The sequence below is a fragment of the Carassius carassius genome, chromosome 33 (assembly GCF_963082965.1).
Source record: "Carassius carassius chromosome 33, fCarCar2.1, whole genome shotgun sequence".
In the NCBI taxonomy this organism is placed as follows: Eukaryota; Metazoa; Chordata; class Actinopteri; order Cypriniformes; family Cyprinidae; genus Carassius; species Carassius carassius.
The window spans coordinates 28,194,559-28,211,968 of NC_081787.1; the positions used below are offsets into that span (position 1 = coordinate 28,194,559).

General features: G+C 38.5%; 1 protein-coding gene across 4 annotated transcripts in view; it reads right to left on the reverse strand.

The window, feature by feature from the left end:
* thoc2 (THO complex 2) overlaps positions 1-17,410 on the reverse strand; it is a 68,878-nt gene that overhangs the window by 35,987 nt on the left and 15,481 nt on the right. For all 4 annotated transcript variants that reach the window (XM_059522169.1, XM_059522168.1, XM_059522166.1 and 1 more), the window contains exons 8-15: positions 16,718-16,878; positions 16,222-16,314; positions 13,631-13,786; positions 11,682-11,854; positions 9,986-10,181; positions 9,453-9,491; positions 4,812-4,942; positions 4,111-4,212 (exon numbers count right to left, since the gene is read on the reverse strand). In XM_059522169.1, the coding sequence (XP_059378152.1) occupies positions 4,111-4,212; positions 4,812-4,942; positions 9,453-9,491; positions 9,986-10,181; positions 11,682-11,854; positions 13,631-13,786; positions 16,222-16,314; positions 16,718-16,878 (1,051 nt within the window). The remainder of the gene's footprint in view (positions 1-4,110; positions 4,213-4,811; positions 4,943-9,452; positions 9,492-9,985; positions 10,182-11,681; positions 11,855-13,630; positions 13,787-16,221; positions 16,315-16,717; positions 16,879-17,410) is intronic.

The window sequence follows — 17,410 nt, forward strand, 5'->3', positions numbered from 1 at the left end:
GTGTAAAATCTAAGCTCAGAACTGATTGAGAGCTTTCATATGCTAGAGACATCCGTATTATAGTTTTTGCCAATTACACACAAAAAAAACCTTTGAACAAGAATCTAATATTACATTAAGTTTGGAAATGTTGAAGCAAATTACAAGGACAACCACAGGCTTCATTTGCTCAATGTTACAGTTGCGATTTCTCCAGTATATCACAGCTTTCTCTTCCAAATGCTCTACAAAGACAAGACTAATGCTGTCTGGAATGCAATTAGATAATGTGTTAGATACGCAACACTCACGGCTGCTTTGTGTTCACTCTGAAGGGCACTTGTGGAATAATGCTGCACGCACATATATGCAACGTTTAAATGAATGAAAAGGATCTGAAAGTCAGTTCTGTCTTCAGGGATTAAACAGACAGGACATCAAAAATGTCCCCTGTATGTGATGTCATCAGTAACAACCAGACAGCAAAGATGCTCGGCAAGAGAGAGAAAGCCCTGAGTGCAGTGCACTGAGCTCTCAGAAGTCTCTTCACCTCCTCCAGTCATACTGAATGAAGCACTACTCCTCCGTGTTTCTGCCTCGGTGCTCACAGATCCTCCTCCTCCTCCTCCGCAGCACTGCAGTCGAACATCACCTGCACCTCTCTACAGCTCACAACACACACACAGTCACCGAACGCCACTGAACGCATGCAGCAAACTGGTTAGACTAAAAACAGCTTCGAGCTAAAACTGGATTGCATCTGCTGTGTGGATGAAGACCACAACTCCCACGATTCCACTGTCAGAGCATCATCAAACGTCTTTGTTTTATATACGTCCTCTAGTGGCAAAAAAAAATGACATATTGTGCATTTAAAACTCATTTATAATTAAACTTTGAATGTATTAATATTAGATGCTTTGCACTTTGTAAAAACATGTTTAGGATAAATACGGCACAGCTTTGTTTGTGAAATCTGACCAAACAGATCTTGTTTTGTAGCAGGCTTTCAATATTCAAGGCTGAATCCTCACAGAGCTCCACAAACTCTTATTTCCTTCACACTAGTTCCTCTTTCAGACTTCTAAGGCTATCACATCGATTAATAGCAAACCAGGAAAAATGAAAGCAAACCATAAAGTAAACAAGCATGTTGGATGAAATCCAATTATACTTATATTCAAAGAAATGCAGAAAGAAATGGTGGACGCATCTGTCACTTGCAAAGTTTAACCTTAGTCTGATCATGAGTTTCTTTTAATTCATCACTTGAAAAACCGAACGCCATCCAGAGAGAGGGAGACTAAATGTTTGAGAGCAGTCTGACACATACGAGGGCGACCTTGAGCTTCCCTCGCTCTCCCTGAACACTTCTGAGGTGTTCAGCCTCAGCTCATTCTCCGCTCTCTCCCTCTCCATCCAATGATCTGTCCAAATATCATCATTTATTCAACACACTAGAAAAGAAAGCAAAGACTCTGATGCAGCAATTCTGCGATTCCCTTTCAAAGAGCTCATCTCGATGCACTGAACTCAACACACGGAGGTCAAACAAACTTAATAAACGGTCTTTAAAGCTGCACTGTTCAGGTGATGTAACATCCTAAATCTACGCAGGGTCTACGGTTAATGGTTGAAGTCCGGACAGGGACTTAAAAAGGTAAAAACACAACAGAACGACCTCAGAATTCACGATAAGTCTGTCTGCAATTATAAAAACTAGAGCTTGCTCTATAAAACAGAAATCGTTCATTTTTGACCTTATGTGAAATGCATATTAAAACCATCCTCATCTGAAGAAGTTAAACTACACTACCCATAATTCCACGAGGAGACCCACCAATCAGAGTTGTTTCCATAGAAACAGGGATTTCAGCAAGCTCCTCAGCAGTGAGGATCTAGAAGTTATCTAGGTAACATTAACCTATGAATAAAAAGCCAAATAGTTCACTCCAACCCTGCATGACTTACTTTCTCCTTTAGAACGAGGAGAACTGGATGCTATTCGAGTCAGCTCATGAGTTATCATGGACTATTTTATGGGGCTTTTTCGAGTCAGGGTCTCCATGCAGTGTGAGAATGAGTGGCAAACAGATTCTTCTATTGTGTTCCAAAGAAAGAATGGAATTTAGATTTAGAACAGCATGTGTGAGTAAGAGACCACTTCTATCTAAGCATTAGGACATAAGAAATAATGTAATTAAGAAAATGCATAAAAAACTATTTCAGATTCGTATCTTTAAAATACTTCAACTCTTCAGAAAACATTTCAATAGAGAGGAAATAAAAAGAACACCACCTACACTACAGTACACTACTCTCATGGGTTTATTTCAGCAAATACAGACTAAACCGTTTTAGTGTAAAATATTACAAATTACATTCAAACATGACGATTAGCTGCTCAGATTTGATTACCAGTGTTGACAACATTTTCCATTGATTATGTCAAACATTTTGTCAGGACTTTCAGGATTTCTCAAGAGCAGCATCCGTATGAAGATATTAGTATTTATTTGCTTTCACAACATTGTAAATGTAATCAATTTATCGCATCCTTTCTATAAAAGTCTTTTATTTTTTTATAGGTGACTTAATAAAAATCGAGCTTTGCTTTTTACTCGCCTGTTTTTAATAATACTACCGTATTTTTCGGACTATAAGTCGCACCTGAGTATAAGTCGCATCAGTCAAAAAAATACGTCATGATGAGGAAAAAAAACATATATTAGTCGCACTGGACTATAAGTCGCATTTATTTAGAACCAAGCACCAAGAGAAAACATTACCGTCTCCAGCCGTGAGAAGGCGCTCTATGTCTTCAGTGTAGACTACAGGAGAACTGAGCAGCATAGAGCGCCCTCTCACTGCTGGAGACGGTAATGTTTTCTCCTGGTTCATTTCTCTCGGTTCATGTCAAGTTAATTTTGATAAATAAGTCGCACCTGACTATAAGTTGCAGGACCAGCCAAACTATGAAAAAAAGTGTGACATAGTCCGGAAAATACGGTAATAGTTTAATTTGCATAACACCTTTCCCAAGCTCAAGGACGCTTCACAAAGAGCAGCAATATAATGTACAATCAATCAATCTTTACACATAATTATGTGCCATGTTGTGTGTGTGTGTGTGTGTGTGTGTGTGTGTAATATATATATATATATATATATATATATATATATATATGAAACAGAAGATGGACAGTATAAACATAGTAAACTCTGCACAAACACACACTATGACTGAGAAAGCCTTTTTCACACTGGTGAATCAAGAGTCAAATGATGAAGACTGAATTCAGATTTAACCACAATCCACTAAACAGTTGGACAACTTCTCACTTCTAGCATTATTGACTAACTATTTTCCTGTTTGACACGATCAATCAGTCCTGTATCAGCAGGGGTGCACAATTTTTTCAGCCTGGTTCTCATAAGAGAACCTGGAGATTTGGTTTGGTCCTCACACTGCATATAGCGTGACCCATTAAATGCAACTATAAAAAATTAATTAATAATAGTTATAATATTACATTTTATTTATTTAATTTTTTTTTTATTAAATAATAGTAAATAAACTAAATAATAGTTATTTAAATAATATTATTAAAAATAAAAAGCAGTCCTAGTATTAAATACAAATGCATTTATTTTATAGTAAATAAACTTAAAAATAAAATGCTAATATTTACTACTACTTTGTTTATTTGCCTCTTTAAGAAGAATCACTTTATGTATTCCCCAATTTTAAGTCGCTTTGGAAAAAAGCATCTAAAAATAAATAAACAAAAGCGTTTATCATATTCAAACTTAAACTCAGCAGGCTTTTATTTTGGCAGGGTTGACGCCATGGCATAGCCTAGATTTATGCTCTCAGGTTGAAAATAAAACTTATATAGTACAGTTTGTGATCTAAAAAGGTAATGGTGTATTAACAGCTGTCAACCATGTCAGTATGCAAATGCGCTGTCAGAACATATTTATATTACGCATTTGTTATTTTGGTCGTGCATGCAGACCTGTGGACCACTTATGTGCACCCCTGTGTATAAAGCACTATACAAATAAAGGACTTGACTTGACTACAGGCCAGAGAAGCTTGCTGAAGCTGCTCTAGACTCTTAAACTTACTTCATGATGTATTTGGCTCGGTCTACCGTCTGAGCCTTGATCTTCACCAGGAGTGGATGATGGCCATACGTCTCATTCTTCCACTGTCCATAGAGACGATACCTAATCACACAACACAGAGATCCGCGTGTGAGGTGATGAAAGTGTGTCATGTTCATCAGGGCACTCTGACAGTGTTTAGATCGGTGTACGGGGGAATATCATGAATATCATCAATAGACATGCAATGTATACAGCAGCAGTAAAAACAGCCTCATATTCTTCAGCTGCTATATGATCACACACAACTATCATTTGATACAACGACTCCCATGATAAAACAGTTACACACCCAATCACAATGGACATCTGCTCCAGAGAAACAAGCGGTGTTTGAACTGCTGTTTTAACCCAGTTGATGAGCAATTAGCTTATGAATGGATTTACTTATTGTAGAGTTAACGAAAGTCATCATGAGCGTTGTAATGTTTAGAGCAGATGTCTGACACGTCAGTAGACCGGGAACATTTTAAAATAAGCTGCTCATTCATAAATCCATAAGAGCTTACATTCACGCTGTGGAAACACAAACCAGAAGACAGGACTGCAGTGCTGAAAAGGGCCGGAGCTACATATGATCCACTTCATTTGGTTTTGCTCATATACGACTGAGCGGAGCAGAAGACCTGTAGGTTAAGAGATCAGTTAAGAGCTGACTGTACCTGTGCTGGTAGGGGAAGAGTTTAAAGAAGCCCCAGATCTCTTCAGACATGCAGGCGTTGCACTCCATGAGCGAGAGAGACGGTAACAGCACCTGATCAGCAATACTGAGAAAACAGCTCAGCAGAGAGTCCTGCAGAGACACAGACACATCCATCACTTCACACACAGCTGCACTGCGGGACACAACACACAATCAAGGGCCGGATCTGGAGATACAGTCTCTCAAATGATGAAAAAGCTTTAACTCTCTCAATAAATCACTTGTATGGCCCTTACAGGAACATCCAGTAATCAAATACAATTACTCTGAATAACATTAGTAGCTGTTCAATGTTAGTGTTAAATGGTTAACAGATCATTTGTTTGGATTAGGCATGTAACGATTACCGGTTTGACGATAAATCATGATACAATTCCCCACGGTTAGTTTTACCGTTTCATCTTTTAGTCATCATTAGAACCGTATTAGAGTACAATTAAAATACTGTCCAGCATAAAGCACAGTTTTCAGTAACAGTCTCACATGTGCACTGCACACAGAGTAGTTTCGTGTGGAGTGAAAACAGGGCGGAAAAGAGTGCTGAGGGAATTATACACATGAATATATGAATTAATTAATTATATGAATGTACCTCTGAAGGTTCTGACTGTCTTCAGAAACGATGGCATTTTGTTTTCATCTTTCCTCCATGTAATAACTAACTCAGTGGTTCTCAATTCTGTCGCGATAGTCGATAAATCAATTAATCGCACCATAAAAAAAACAATTAGCTCGATAATTTTTTTTTTTTCCAATTTTTTTTTTATACATTTAACATGTCATGATGTGGGGTGAGTCTGGAGCGCAGCCTGTGGACAGCCCGCAGCAGAAAACACCCTCTCTGATGGCACAGATGTCCTGGGACTAAAGAGATAACGTCTCGCTAGAGTGGCCAGCTTTGGGAAGCGCCTTTCATTTGCTTGTGGATGTTTGCTTCGCAAGTGATACTGCATTGTTCTTGCACTACTGCTTTATTTTAACCAGAGGCGTGCGTCTGTTGTTGCTAAGCATCCATCAGCTGCGATATCTGTTACAACAATTACAGTAATGGATTTCCACCACCGATAAAACCCTTGCTGTAACTCTGCTACAATATTTATTTACGAAGAAAAGTAAAAAACTCTGCAGTGTTTGGGAGCACCCCATTTTTCAAAAACAAATTTCACCCCGAAGGAAGCTTTGTGAGTTGGTTCTCGTCACATGACCTTGTGCGTTTGCGTCACTCTGAACAGCTGAGATGTTTTTAACTAGATGCGGTGCAGATGTGCCTGGAAAAAACAAGCACATCGCTTCCATTATGAGCACACATACCGCATTTGAAATAACGAACTTGAGCACAAAAAAAGACGTGATATGTGAACGGCCTCTTCATTGGTCAAAATGTTTACTTTTGGTTAACGGTTAAACGATCAATATGAGCATCCCTAACAGGCATATAAACATTATATAATGTAATGGCTACAAACACTATAGCATTTATGGTAGTCCTGTTTGGCAGGGTGAGTACGGTGGTTTCTAGCCTACGTGTTCTTTATGAATGGGATGGCATTAGCTTTGGAGTAATGGCAGGTGCATGCTGATTGCCAGATGGGTGGTGGTGATTTCTTTCTTGGAGACTGCAATGATGGCTTGTGCCAGCTTCGGAAAACAGTTGTCATAGCTGCTGTTGTTTTGATCTGGTGTAAAGTATTGCACATTTACACATGATATATTGGGGGTTGTCGAACCCTTATGGTATCAGCTTTTTACCAGTTAAGGCTATTTGTGTTTTAGAACTTTTGACGAGTTGTTAATAGATTTTGGTTACTTGGATGATTTGTTTGGAGAAATGTATTGCTTGATATTGATAAGCTTTACAATAACATACAAAATTAATACATTTTAAGCCACACAAAGTCAACATGTTGGTATTTCTTGCTCGGAATCTGCCATAAAACAAAATAAAAGTTTGATCTTTGAAAAGGTGTACCTACGTTATTATATTAGTTGAAACTGGTTTTAGAATGACAATATTATCGTTTATCGCGATAATTTCTTGGAAAATGTATTGTCCAGCACAATTTGTTATCGTGACAGGCCTACTTGCGCTCTTATGGCTTCAGACGCTTCTATTTAAACGTAAGTGCTCTACGAAGTGGACATCACAAGATATTCTGTTATGATTCCAGTTCGAAGTGAACTTATATGTTCCATTCAAAGTGCACTGAAGTGTGCAAGAATTTAAATAGTATTAATTTACAGAGGTATATGATGCCACACTTGTCTGCGTGTGAAGACGTTGTGCAGCACAAGTCTGTGAATGAATGATCCGAGGTGAAGTAAACTTCAACAGATTTCCCCTGCTCAAGCAATGAACACTGTGTAGGGAGCATGTCAATGGGAACACAGTTCATGCACGGAGCTCTCTTCTAACGAGCTGATTATCTGAATCAGGTGCGTTAACAGAGACATACAAAATGTGCAGAGCAGTGGGTGCGAGGACTGGGATTGAGAACCTAAAGGGAGTGTTCTTAACCGCACTGCTGTTTTGTCCACAGAGGTTACGGGATACAGCTGTAACTCAGCTTTTTCATAAGCGCCACCTGCTGGATTTACAGAGACTTACATTTACATTCAGTCTGTGTCCAGTTTCTGTCTTGCCAAAAACGGACTGAATTTGCATGACCTGCTGTAAATTTTGACAGGTTCATAAAATACAAGCTTGTTTGGATTCTACACATTTAAACAATTCAGTTATCTAGAATTATTTAATGGAGCAGATAAAATACATAATTTATTAATTATCATTTTGACTTGTATCCTTTCTTTCTTTAAAGGCTGAAATGTGAGGTTTGCCTTATATAAAACGTTTTCCAAGTTTTATTTGGACATTTACATTAAATATCTCCACGTTATTAAACTGTCCAGTTGTCATTTAAAATCCGGACATCGTTGGTAATGTTATTGTTTTAGTGATTCTGCAAACAAAGTCATTTAATTTGTTGATTTTTAAATATAAAACTTGAAGTGTCAGTACTTTAACATCTCCAGCACATTTTCACTTGGGATGCACCGGTTGACCAGCCATAAATCGGAACCGGCCGGTTTTTGCTTAAAACACGCGATCAGCAATCGGCCAGTTTTTGTTCTTTTTCCGGCCGATTTTTCCGGAAGTGCTCTCGTGTGCACAGACTTCATTGTAATCGTTCGCTATGTCATTTGTGTGGAGGAGTATTTCGAAATCTGTGCACAGGACACGGGCAACTGTTCAGCACTGGAAATGCAGAGCTTCATGTCTGAGGCACAGATAGCAGGAAGCGAACAGCCGTTGGTGTACTGGCGCACAAATAAGAGTCCCTTTCCTGCGCGAGCGTATACTGTAGCGGTCCGCAGCTTGAACACGAGTAGACCGTGAAGAGATGTTCAGATCAACTTCTCACGTGTTGGATGAGAAACGAAACGGACTAAACTGTGACAAAACTGAAATGTTTTTTTTTATGTAAATTAGAACGTGCACACACGTTTGAAAAGCCAGAAGTAAACGTCAGTTCTGCATTAGGATGATTATTTTTATTTTACCTTAAAATTACATCGACTTAATTTGATTTAAAAATCACCTGCTGTAGCACACTGGAAAAAAGTGTTTCATTCATCCAATTAAAACATTTTTAGGGTAATTATTCACATCTATATTTTTTTACTTGAGATAATAAGTTATTTATTTTTCATTGGCTCAAGTAAAAAAAAAAATATAGCTCATTAACCAAATTTTTTTTTTTTTTTTTTGGATGAATGAAACACTTTGCATCTTTGTTTTATTTGCACCAACATTATTTGATTTTAACATTTTGGAATAATGTATTTATATAGCATACTTTTATTTAGTCTTACTGGTAAAGACCAGTTTTTATTTTATTTAAAATCAAATTTAAAAACTAAAACAAATCCTGAATGCTGATTAAGAAACCTCTTATTGAATGTGTGTTGATCGTGTTGTTTGGATTGTAGAACTATGCAGTTATTGCCTTTAATTTCACATGGTTACAGTTAATCTTTTCATTTAGGGCCAGTTCTCTGTAGTTTCAACCCAATTCAAAAACAAAAGCTAAATGCTGATGTCTGTACCATCTGTGTTTGTATTGAATGTAGGCTACTTACTGTGCAGTTACTGCCATTAATTTCAGATGGATACAGTTATTGTTTTCAATAGCCAAAAGCCAGTTTGGTCTACTAAATACCAAATAAACATCTTGTTTATGCATACTTCCCTTCTTTCTTGTTTGTTGCTTAAAAGATTTTAAAAAAAAAACGGAAATTGGTATCGGCCAGTTTGCTTGTAAAAAATCAGTATCGGAATCGGCCATGAAAAATCATGATCGTGCATCCCTAATTTTCACAATACCGTGATGATACTGATAATTTTGGTCACTATAATCGTGATAAGACATTTTCATACCGTTACATCCCTTGATTGGATGGATCCATTAAGGGTTTCAATTGGGTGAGTTAAAAATGTCAAATACACTTTACAGTCAGCATATTTATCAAAAAAAAAAAGCCAGAAACTTGTGCTGTTCTTCATTCAACTCTACACTCCCACTCAAGATTCGCCATGACTCACCATTTTGTCCTTTGTGTCTTGCCTGCTTTCACTTTGGTACTGTGAGAGAGAGAGAGAGAGAGAGAGAGAGAGAGAGAGAGAGAGAGAGAGAGAGAGAGAGAGAGAGAGAGAGAGAGAGAGAGAGAGAAAGAGAGACTGATCAATAGAGGCTAACCAGCCGTAGAGTGAGACTACAGAACTCACTCAGGTTACATTAAAGAAAGCCGAAGAGCAATACAGCCCTGATATAAACCTCATCAACCTCTGGGATACACCATTACATTCTCTGGCAACCAAAAAACACAAGGACAATACTGTAATAACACAGGAGACATGCTTTCATAGCAGAATCTACAGAGTCGTTAGAAGTGCTGAATCACTTCTACCTTCACGTGAGCCAACAACACATACAACCACCATCCAGCCAGAGCACAGCGGAGATATTTGGATGGATAAGATGTTGTAATGACTGAATACATTAGCTGTGCTATGGCAAGATGGAGTATACATGAGACACTCTCTCTATAAATATGTTTAAATGCCTCGGTCTTCACCTCTTTCATGAAACTCTTGCCCAGTCGCACAATCTTGGCAAACAGGATGGGGTCGTGAGACAGGTGAGGGCCCAGGTAGCACAGCATGGTGAAGACGTCCCTGGAGAGATCGTCAAACCTTTCGGCTGGCCGCGGTGCCTGTTTGCTCCGCAGAGGCGTCATCAAACTGCCTTTGGCACCTTTGGGGACTGCAGCCCTAAAAATAGAGGATGTTCAGAGAGTTTCACTTGTGCTTTCTGTCCCAGCACTGGATCTACAGTACAGCTCACACAATGTGTGTGTATATGTCCCTCACTGATGTTTTCAACAGAAACTCTGGACCTGTAAAAACTAATTTCATGATTTTATACTATTGGGGAATGAGAACCCAAAAAGTTAGAAAATCTTGAATCTTTCTCCTACTGTTTCCAAGCAACAGACACTAGAGATAAAGGGTCGGAAATATGAAGACATTAACTCTGATGTGGAGCTTTCAAGCACCCACACAGTAAATCACACTTTCAGAAAACAAAAGCAACGATTGAGGGTGTTTTTGCTAAAGAATAACCAATTATGTTATTTTTAGGAATACCATTAACTGCAACAAAACATCTGGGAATATAAAAAATGAATTGCTCGCCAAGTAATTAACATGAAAACATTGTCAGATTCACATCTTACAATCCTTAAGTACATATAACAGACTTCAACAATGTGGAATCCAGTCAAAAATGAATTCAGAGTATAATGTGGAATGAATATACCAGTCCAGAGAAACGCAATTAAATACAAGGCTTTTTTAAGAACTGTACTAATAAAATTATCATCATGAGTGTGTAAGGGAAATGCCTATGGTGACATTAAATTGTAAAATGACTGTACAAACCATAATTTAAACACATTTACAGTTCAAACAGAGCTTTAGGAAAAGGGATAAGTCAAATGTACAAATGCTTATTAATTTTAAATATGATATCTGTATATCTATCTATATATAGCTCTCTATCTATATTTTATATAAGATTTTTAGAATGCATAATAAGCTTCTTGTAAAAGCACCGGTTTCCATTTACAACTCTGCATAAAAATACAGGTTAAACTTTCGCATTTGTCTGAACAAAAACAGTAGATGGGCTGATTGAAAAAGCCAAATCATTCTCTGCCAGTAGCTGGTGCTTATGGAACGTAGCAAATATAGCGGTTTCTTTGGTAACCCCTTCATAGAACGCTACGCCGCACAACTAGTTGCTTATTTACATGTATATATTACCAGCATACTGGTCATTTATTAGTACTTAAAAAGCACTTATTCTGCATGACCATATTTTAGATCCTTTAGTCCTACACATAACTAAACTTAAAGGGGTCATGAACTGAGAAATGAAAATTCCTGTGATCTTTTGACATAAGAGGTCACTGTACTATGAAAACATCCCATAAGTTTCAGAACTCAACACTTTCTATTTAGTCTAAAATCAGCTTATATTGAAGCCAATCTGCATAAACGACAGGTTGTAGAATGTGCCACACTATGATGTAATAGTGTGACTAAACCCCGCCTCCACAGAAGATCAGCTGTCCGTTTAGCCCCGCCCACTGATTCTGGACCACTGAGAGTCAGGTGTGCACTGCTCTGATTCGCTGACTGAGTGGAGGACCGTGAATGTACATAAACCAACACCAAACGCTGGACAGAGCGCACGTCTGAATGCTGTACCTGCGGTAGAGCGGCTCCACGATCAGGTGCAGCAGCTGGCACAGTGCGACGGCGATGGCCTTGTGGGAGGTGGCGTAGAAAGCTGGCATCTGATCCATGATGCTCTGAGCGTGCTGCCAGTCACCGATCCTCAGCAGCGCCTCCAGCAGCCCCAGCTTCTGGTTATCAGGAGGCTGACGTGAGAGGAGAGACGGATTAGATGAGCGGAGGACACACCTCCACATACGACATCATTACACGCTCTTCTGGTGAGGAGTCTGAGGGAACTCTTATCTTCAGAGACCGATGACACACACAGACAGACCATCTGTGCTGGTTCATACAGCTTACAAGTCACACTAATGAAAAGCCCCATCAATGGCTCCAAAACAAGGATTTTCACATAACCAGTCAGAAGTGGGGAAAATTTTAAAAACAGGCTGCAACTAATAACTTTTGATTAATTTGTGAACTTTTTTTATTCATCTGTTATTCTACATTATGCTCAGTGCTTTCATTCACCCTGGAGGCACAGTAAATGCACTCTGTCGAAGCATGAGACACACGAAACTGCACATACGTACTCTTTGCCTTTAATATACACCTGCTTTGAAAGTCTTGTTCTCCACTTATCTACTTTCTTTTAAAATTTTGCTTAAGTGGCATCACTGCAGGTTTCCATGTAAATTGCTCTGATTTCACTTCAATTTAACATGCTTGAAATGACAAACAGTTACATTAAATAAGATACAAGGATGATCCTCTAATTTCAAAGGCAATTAATATATACTTAAGGATAAATGAGCTATTTCAAATTGATTTGCTATAATTCAATTCCACAGCAAAAGCCAGTATGCTACTGAACACTCCTTTATGTAATAGCTATAATCTGTAGTCTTAAAGTCTTTTCACACTAAAATCAGCACAAATGTTTGAAAAGATGAGACTTTTTAATAGAAACAATAGATCCCTATGTGGCTATTCAAACAAGGCACAATTATTCGTTGCGCAAAAAAAAAAAAAATTCTGCAGTTCTGCTGTTTTGAGTTTCTGTTAATAATAATTGACAATTGACAAGACATCTACACTGAAAGATTGCTTAACAGAATGCTACCATTTGTATGTATTTTTAATCAGCTTGGTACTGAATGTAGTACTTCGGATATCCCAGGCCAAGCGGATTTAAAAAACCTTCGGTGTGACAACTAAATGTCATCCAACCTCACATATTCATATTTAGACTGTACAATGAAAGATGAAGAGTTTTGAAGTCTTATGTGCATAACTATAAATACACTTCTAAATAACGAACCAAAGTTTTTAATTAGCAGAAGGTAATTAGTGTTAACTGCGATTATTGCTTGGCATTTTAAAGCCCTGTGCATATTCTGTCAGTATACAGGGATAATATCATTTAAACCATTAACTTGACTAAAGTGCAGCTCATCTCTGCATCTGGAAGTGAATGTAGTGAATCTGAGGCTGTCCCTGAGTGCATGCTGAGTGTCTGTCTGTACATGCGCTGCTGTAATCAAGCATCAGCCCAGCTGAAGCCTTTCATGTAACGCTGACATCGACAAGCATTTAGACCATTACATCATGAAACTCTTCTGCAATGCCATGAAAAATAGAAATGCTGCCTTGCAACTAACTAAAATAAAATTAGCTTTAGTAATTTTAGTAAACCAACTTTAGCTTAAGTTACTAAAAGTTATTTATAATAATTACAAAGACCCAAAAAACGTGTACGGCCTGCTGACGATTACTACAGCCAGCTTTTGACTTCTCCTTCAGCGTATCGGAACAAATAAGAAATGCATTTACATAAAAACGCTTACAACTGAGGCCTGTCAGACAAGCAAAGCCAAAAAGTGATGCTTGATTAATTGTGGGTGAACTTATTTTTCACATTTCTGTCTGGTGCCACTTGTGATGCACATTGACACGCTGCTTTTCTGGAAATAAGTTACCTTCTCATTCTTTTCCTCTTCCTTCTCCTTTTCTTTCTCCTTGTCCTCGGTCTTCTCAGAGGGGACGAGCACCATGGTGAGCTTGCGGGCGATCTGCTTGGCCTCCAGGATCTCTCTCTTGTGCTCTTCCACGATGCTGGAATCCAGTGGGAGGAGCTGGGTAAAGACACAGCAGTTACTCAATCGTCTGCTCTTCCTGTTCCCATTCCTAATATCAATTCCTATCAGTATATCCATGTCTGTCTTTTTCAACAACAACAATATGACTTCGTACTGCTGCACAGAAGTTGCATAAGTGCATTTATTCAGAGACCTCAATTGCAAACAATATAAGTGAGACCAATTATTCGTTACTGACTGATGGCAGATATATGCAGCAAACCACCATGCGAACGAACACACACTGGCTGTATTACATTTTCATTCAGCAAAATCTCAACGGAGAGCAGTAAACCTCAGCACATGCTTATGGTTTCCAGGTTGCAAAAATAAAGTAAAACAAAGGGCAAAAAAAAATAATAAAACAAACAAAAAAACTGATGGGAGATTTAAACTCTTGACATCTGGCAACTGCAAACTATGTTTTTACTCCTCTTCCAAACAGAATTTTTTTTTTTCTTTTTCCATCAACCATATTGCATGTTGATACATCCACAACTAGTGTTTAATGATGTCAGTGTCGTCTTGTCTTTATAATACTTTTTGTTAGTTTTCATAACGAAATAAACACTACTTTTAAGTTTCACCATTTCCATCGATGGAACAAGCTCAATTTTGTCCAGGACTCATAACACTTGTCATGTGTAGCTTACTTTAGATCCTCACAAGCACATTTAACCCGAGTATTAAACCACATATTGTGCATTTCTGTTGCAGATTTGTGACTGCATTCTCTGCATTAAGCTGGCATTATGCTCTGAGCTGCTCGAGTAGGAGTCTGACGCTCCAGATGCATGTAGGTCCCACTTCAACTGCAAATATTCCTCCACAATAACACATTTAACACCATGTGTAAAGGAAGTCAAAGAACACTTGTAATTCTAATAAGCAGAAATACATTTTAACAACTTAAAAGGATGATATTTACTGCTTATTCTGTTCATAAGGAAGTAATCTGATACAACTGAAGATGCTGCTATATTGCACAATATGAACAAGCTGTTTCTCCCAGAATGAAAAAGCGTGTGAAATAAAAAGTCCTTTCATAAGATCTCAATATACGTTCATGAGCCACGAGTATTAATTTTGTGATGCCTGTACATGTTTTTCTGACTCTTGAGCGACTGATTTGCATCGTTTCAATCCCTGAGGAGCACAGTTTCAGCTAAACATCATCTTTAACGTTCTACAGAAGAAAAACAGTCACCTAAATCTTGGATGGCCTGCATATTTTCAGTTTAGAGCGAAATATCCCTTTAAATCTACCAAACGTATTCAGCCAAGAGTGTTTTTTATGGCTAAGTTCTATAAAGACCTGCATTTAATGCAGTTATCACTGCCATTGCTGTTCTGCACTCTGGAGAAAACTCCTGCTAGTCAAGAGAGATAACTACACTCTCAAGTTGTGTTTACACTTTGTTTTAAGGAATGGTATAGTGAGCGTTTAGAACTTAAGTTAGTTTATGCTTAAAGAAAAAAAAAATTGTACAGATTTCTTCTGAAAATTGACTCATTTACAAGTTCTTATCAGCTACTGCAGTAATGCATACAGACAGGCCTGCTGATTAAAACAATTGATCCTAACAGAAATTTTTATTAGTTTACTCACCAGAAAGAGACTATTTTACACATGCACACATGGATACACCATATTCGATTTTTGCCAATATCCGATATACCGATATTTTTCAACTAATTTTACCCGATATCGATACCGATATATTTCCTTTTGTTTGGAAGTAACACCAAGTCTCTCCTGGGCAGAAATCATTAGCAAAATACTTGTAATTTTATACATTTTTAACCATAACTTATTTGTTATAATTAAATTATGAAGTTGTTTTTGTGATCCAAAACGGTCAATCATCATTCAGACAAAACTTTGCTTCAAGAAAGAGCCACACTGCTGACGGGATTAATCACTAGCACACCCTGAGCACATTTACCCTAGAGTTAACGCATTCCTCTTATTGGCAAGACATATCGGCATAATTTTTCATATCGGGCCGATGCTGATATTTACATTTAAAGCCATTATCGAATTTGTGCATCCCTAATATTCTCTCTCTCTCTCTCTCTCTCTCTCAATATATAAACACACACACACCTTTTTATTCTTATAAGCTGAAGAATTTTAAATGAACTCAAAGTATCGTATATTGTAGCGTGTCGATTCAGCGTGGTGAATTAAACAGTACAGATCGCTTGGAGAGCAAAACTCTGAAGCACTCAGGTGAAAATATATCTGTGCTAAAGTTATACTTACCCTCCAACTCACACAATGGGGAGTAAAATCTAAGAATTTATTAACTGAACTAACGATCGACATTATTCAGTCACCCAGAGTGAAGATTTAGTCACTTATGTGAGTGATTTACTCGCAATGTAGAGGGTTGTGACACTACTCCAACCGTCATGACTCTTCCACTTACATGAACGTAGAGGTCTTCAAGAGCGATGAGATTGTGTTGAAGAAGAGCTGCAGCGATGTGGTACAGAGATGATGGCGTTTCTCCGTTAGGCTCCTGTGAAAACACCAGATGAACATGATTACAGGCATGGATCTCATCCAAGAGCAGGGCAAACAAGCCCAGATGCACAATATAATGTTCACAACATTTCCCATTCCTATTAAGTATTTGGATCACAGTGGATTCCTCCTACTTTCAATCATTCGAAGAAAACAAAAAGTCTGAAAATCACACTCGACACTATCCGTTGACATGTGACTCCTGCACAAAGGCATAAGATCAACCCTAATTGATCTCATCTCTGTAATAAATTCAAAGGACTGTAGGGAACCCTTATTCATCGTCTTTTGAATTGTATGCAGATCCATCAGTTTTGGAATATGTGTCCTAAAGGAACATTTTACAATCAAGACTTCACATTGGTTACTTACAAACACAGCTGTATGATGGACTGTACCTGGTGGAACTTGAACTTGAAGCCCAGCATGTGGCAGAGGGTCTGGTGCTCGCACATGTAGGACTTGATTAGAGGGATGAAGAACTCATCCTGTTCCCAGCGACACTCGTACACCTCTAAGATGATGTCCAGCACACGGTTTGGGTCCAGATTGAAACATCCTGAGGACAGAACACGGGCGGCATCAGCTCATGATCTCGATGACAGTCAGCACACGTGATCATAAAAGTTTGTTTGGGCCGCTGTGCCAGTCATTATCAGAGCTGAACAGAGACGGTCCAGTGACCCGGGGAAAGTGTGAGAGGGTCATCATTTGCCCTGCTGCTCCACCATGTGTACTGTATACGATTAATTTAGTTTTTATTAAGGATGGCTAGATATCACCGATACTGCATCCATTAACAACCAATCCAATACTCATACTGTTATTTATATCAGTTTAGAATTATTGAAGTGAAGAAGTGAAGAAGTGAAGTGACATTCAGCCAAGTATGGTGACCCATACTCAGAATTTGTGCTCTGCATTTAACCCATCCGAAGTGAACACACACAGAGCAGTGAACACACACACACACACTGTGAGCACACACCCGGAGCAGTGGGCAGCCATTTATGCTGCGGCGCCCGGGGAGCAGTTGGGGGTTCGATGCCTTGCTCAAGGGCACCTAAGTCGTGGTATTGAAGGTGGAGAGA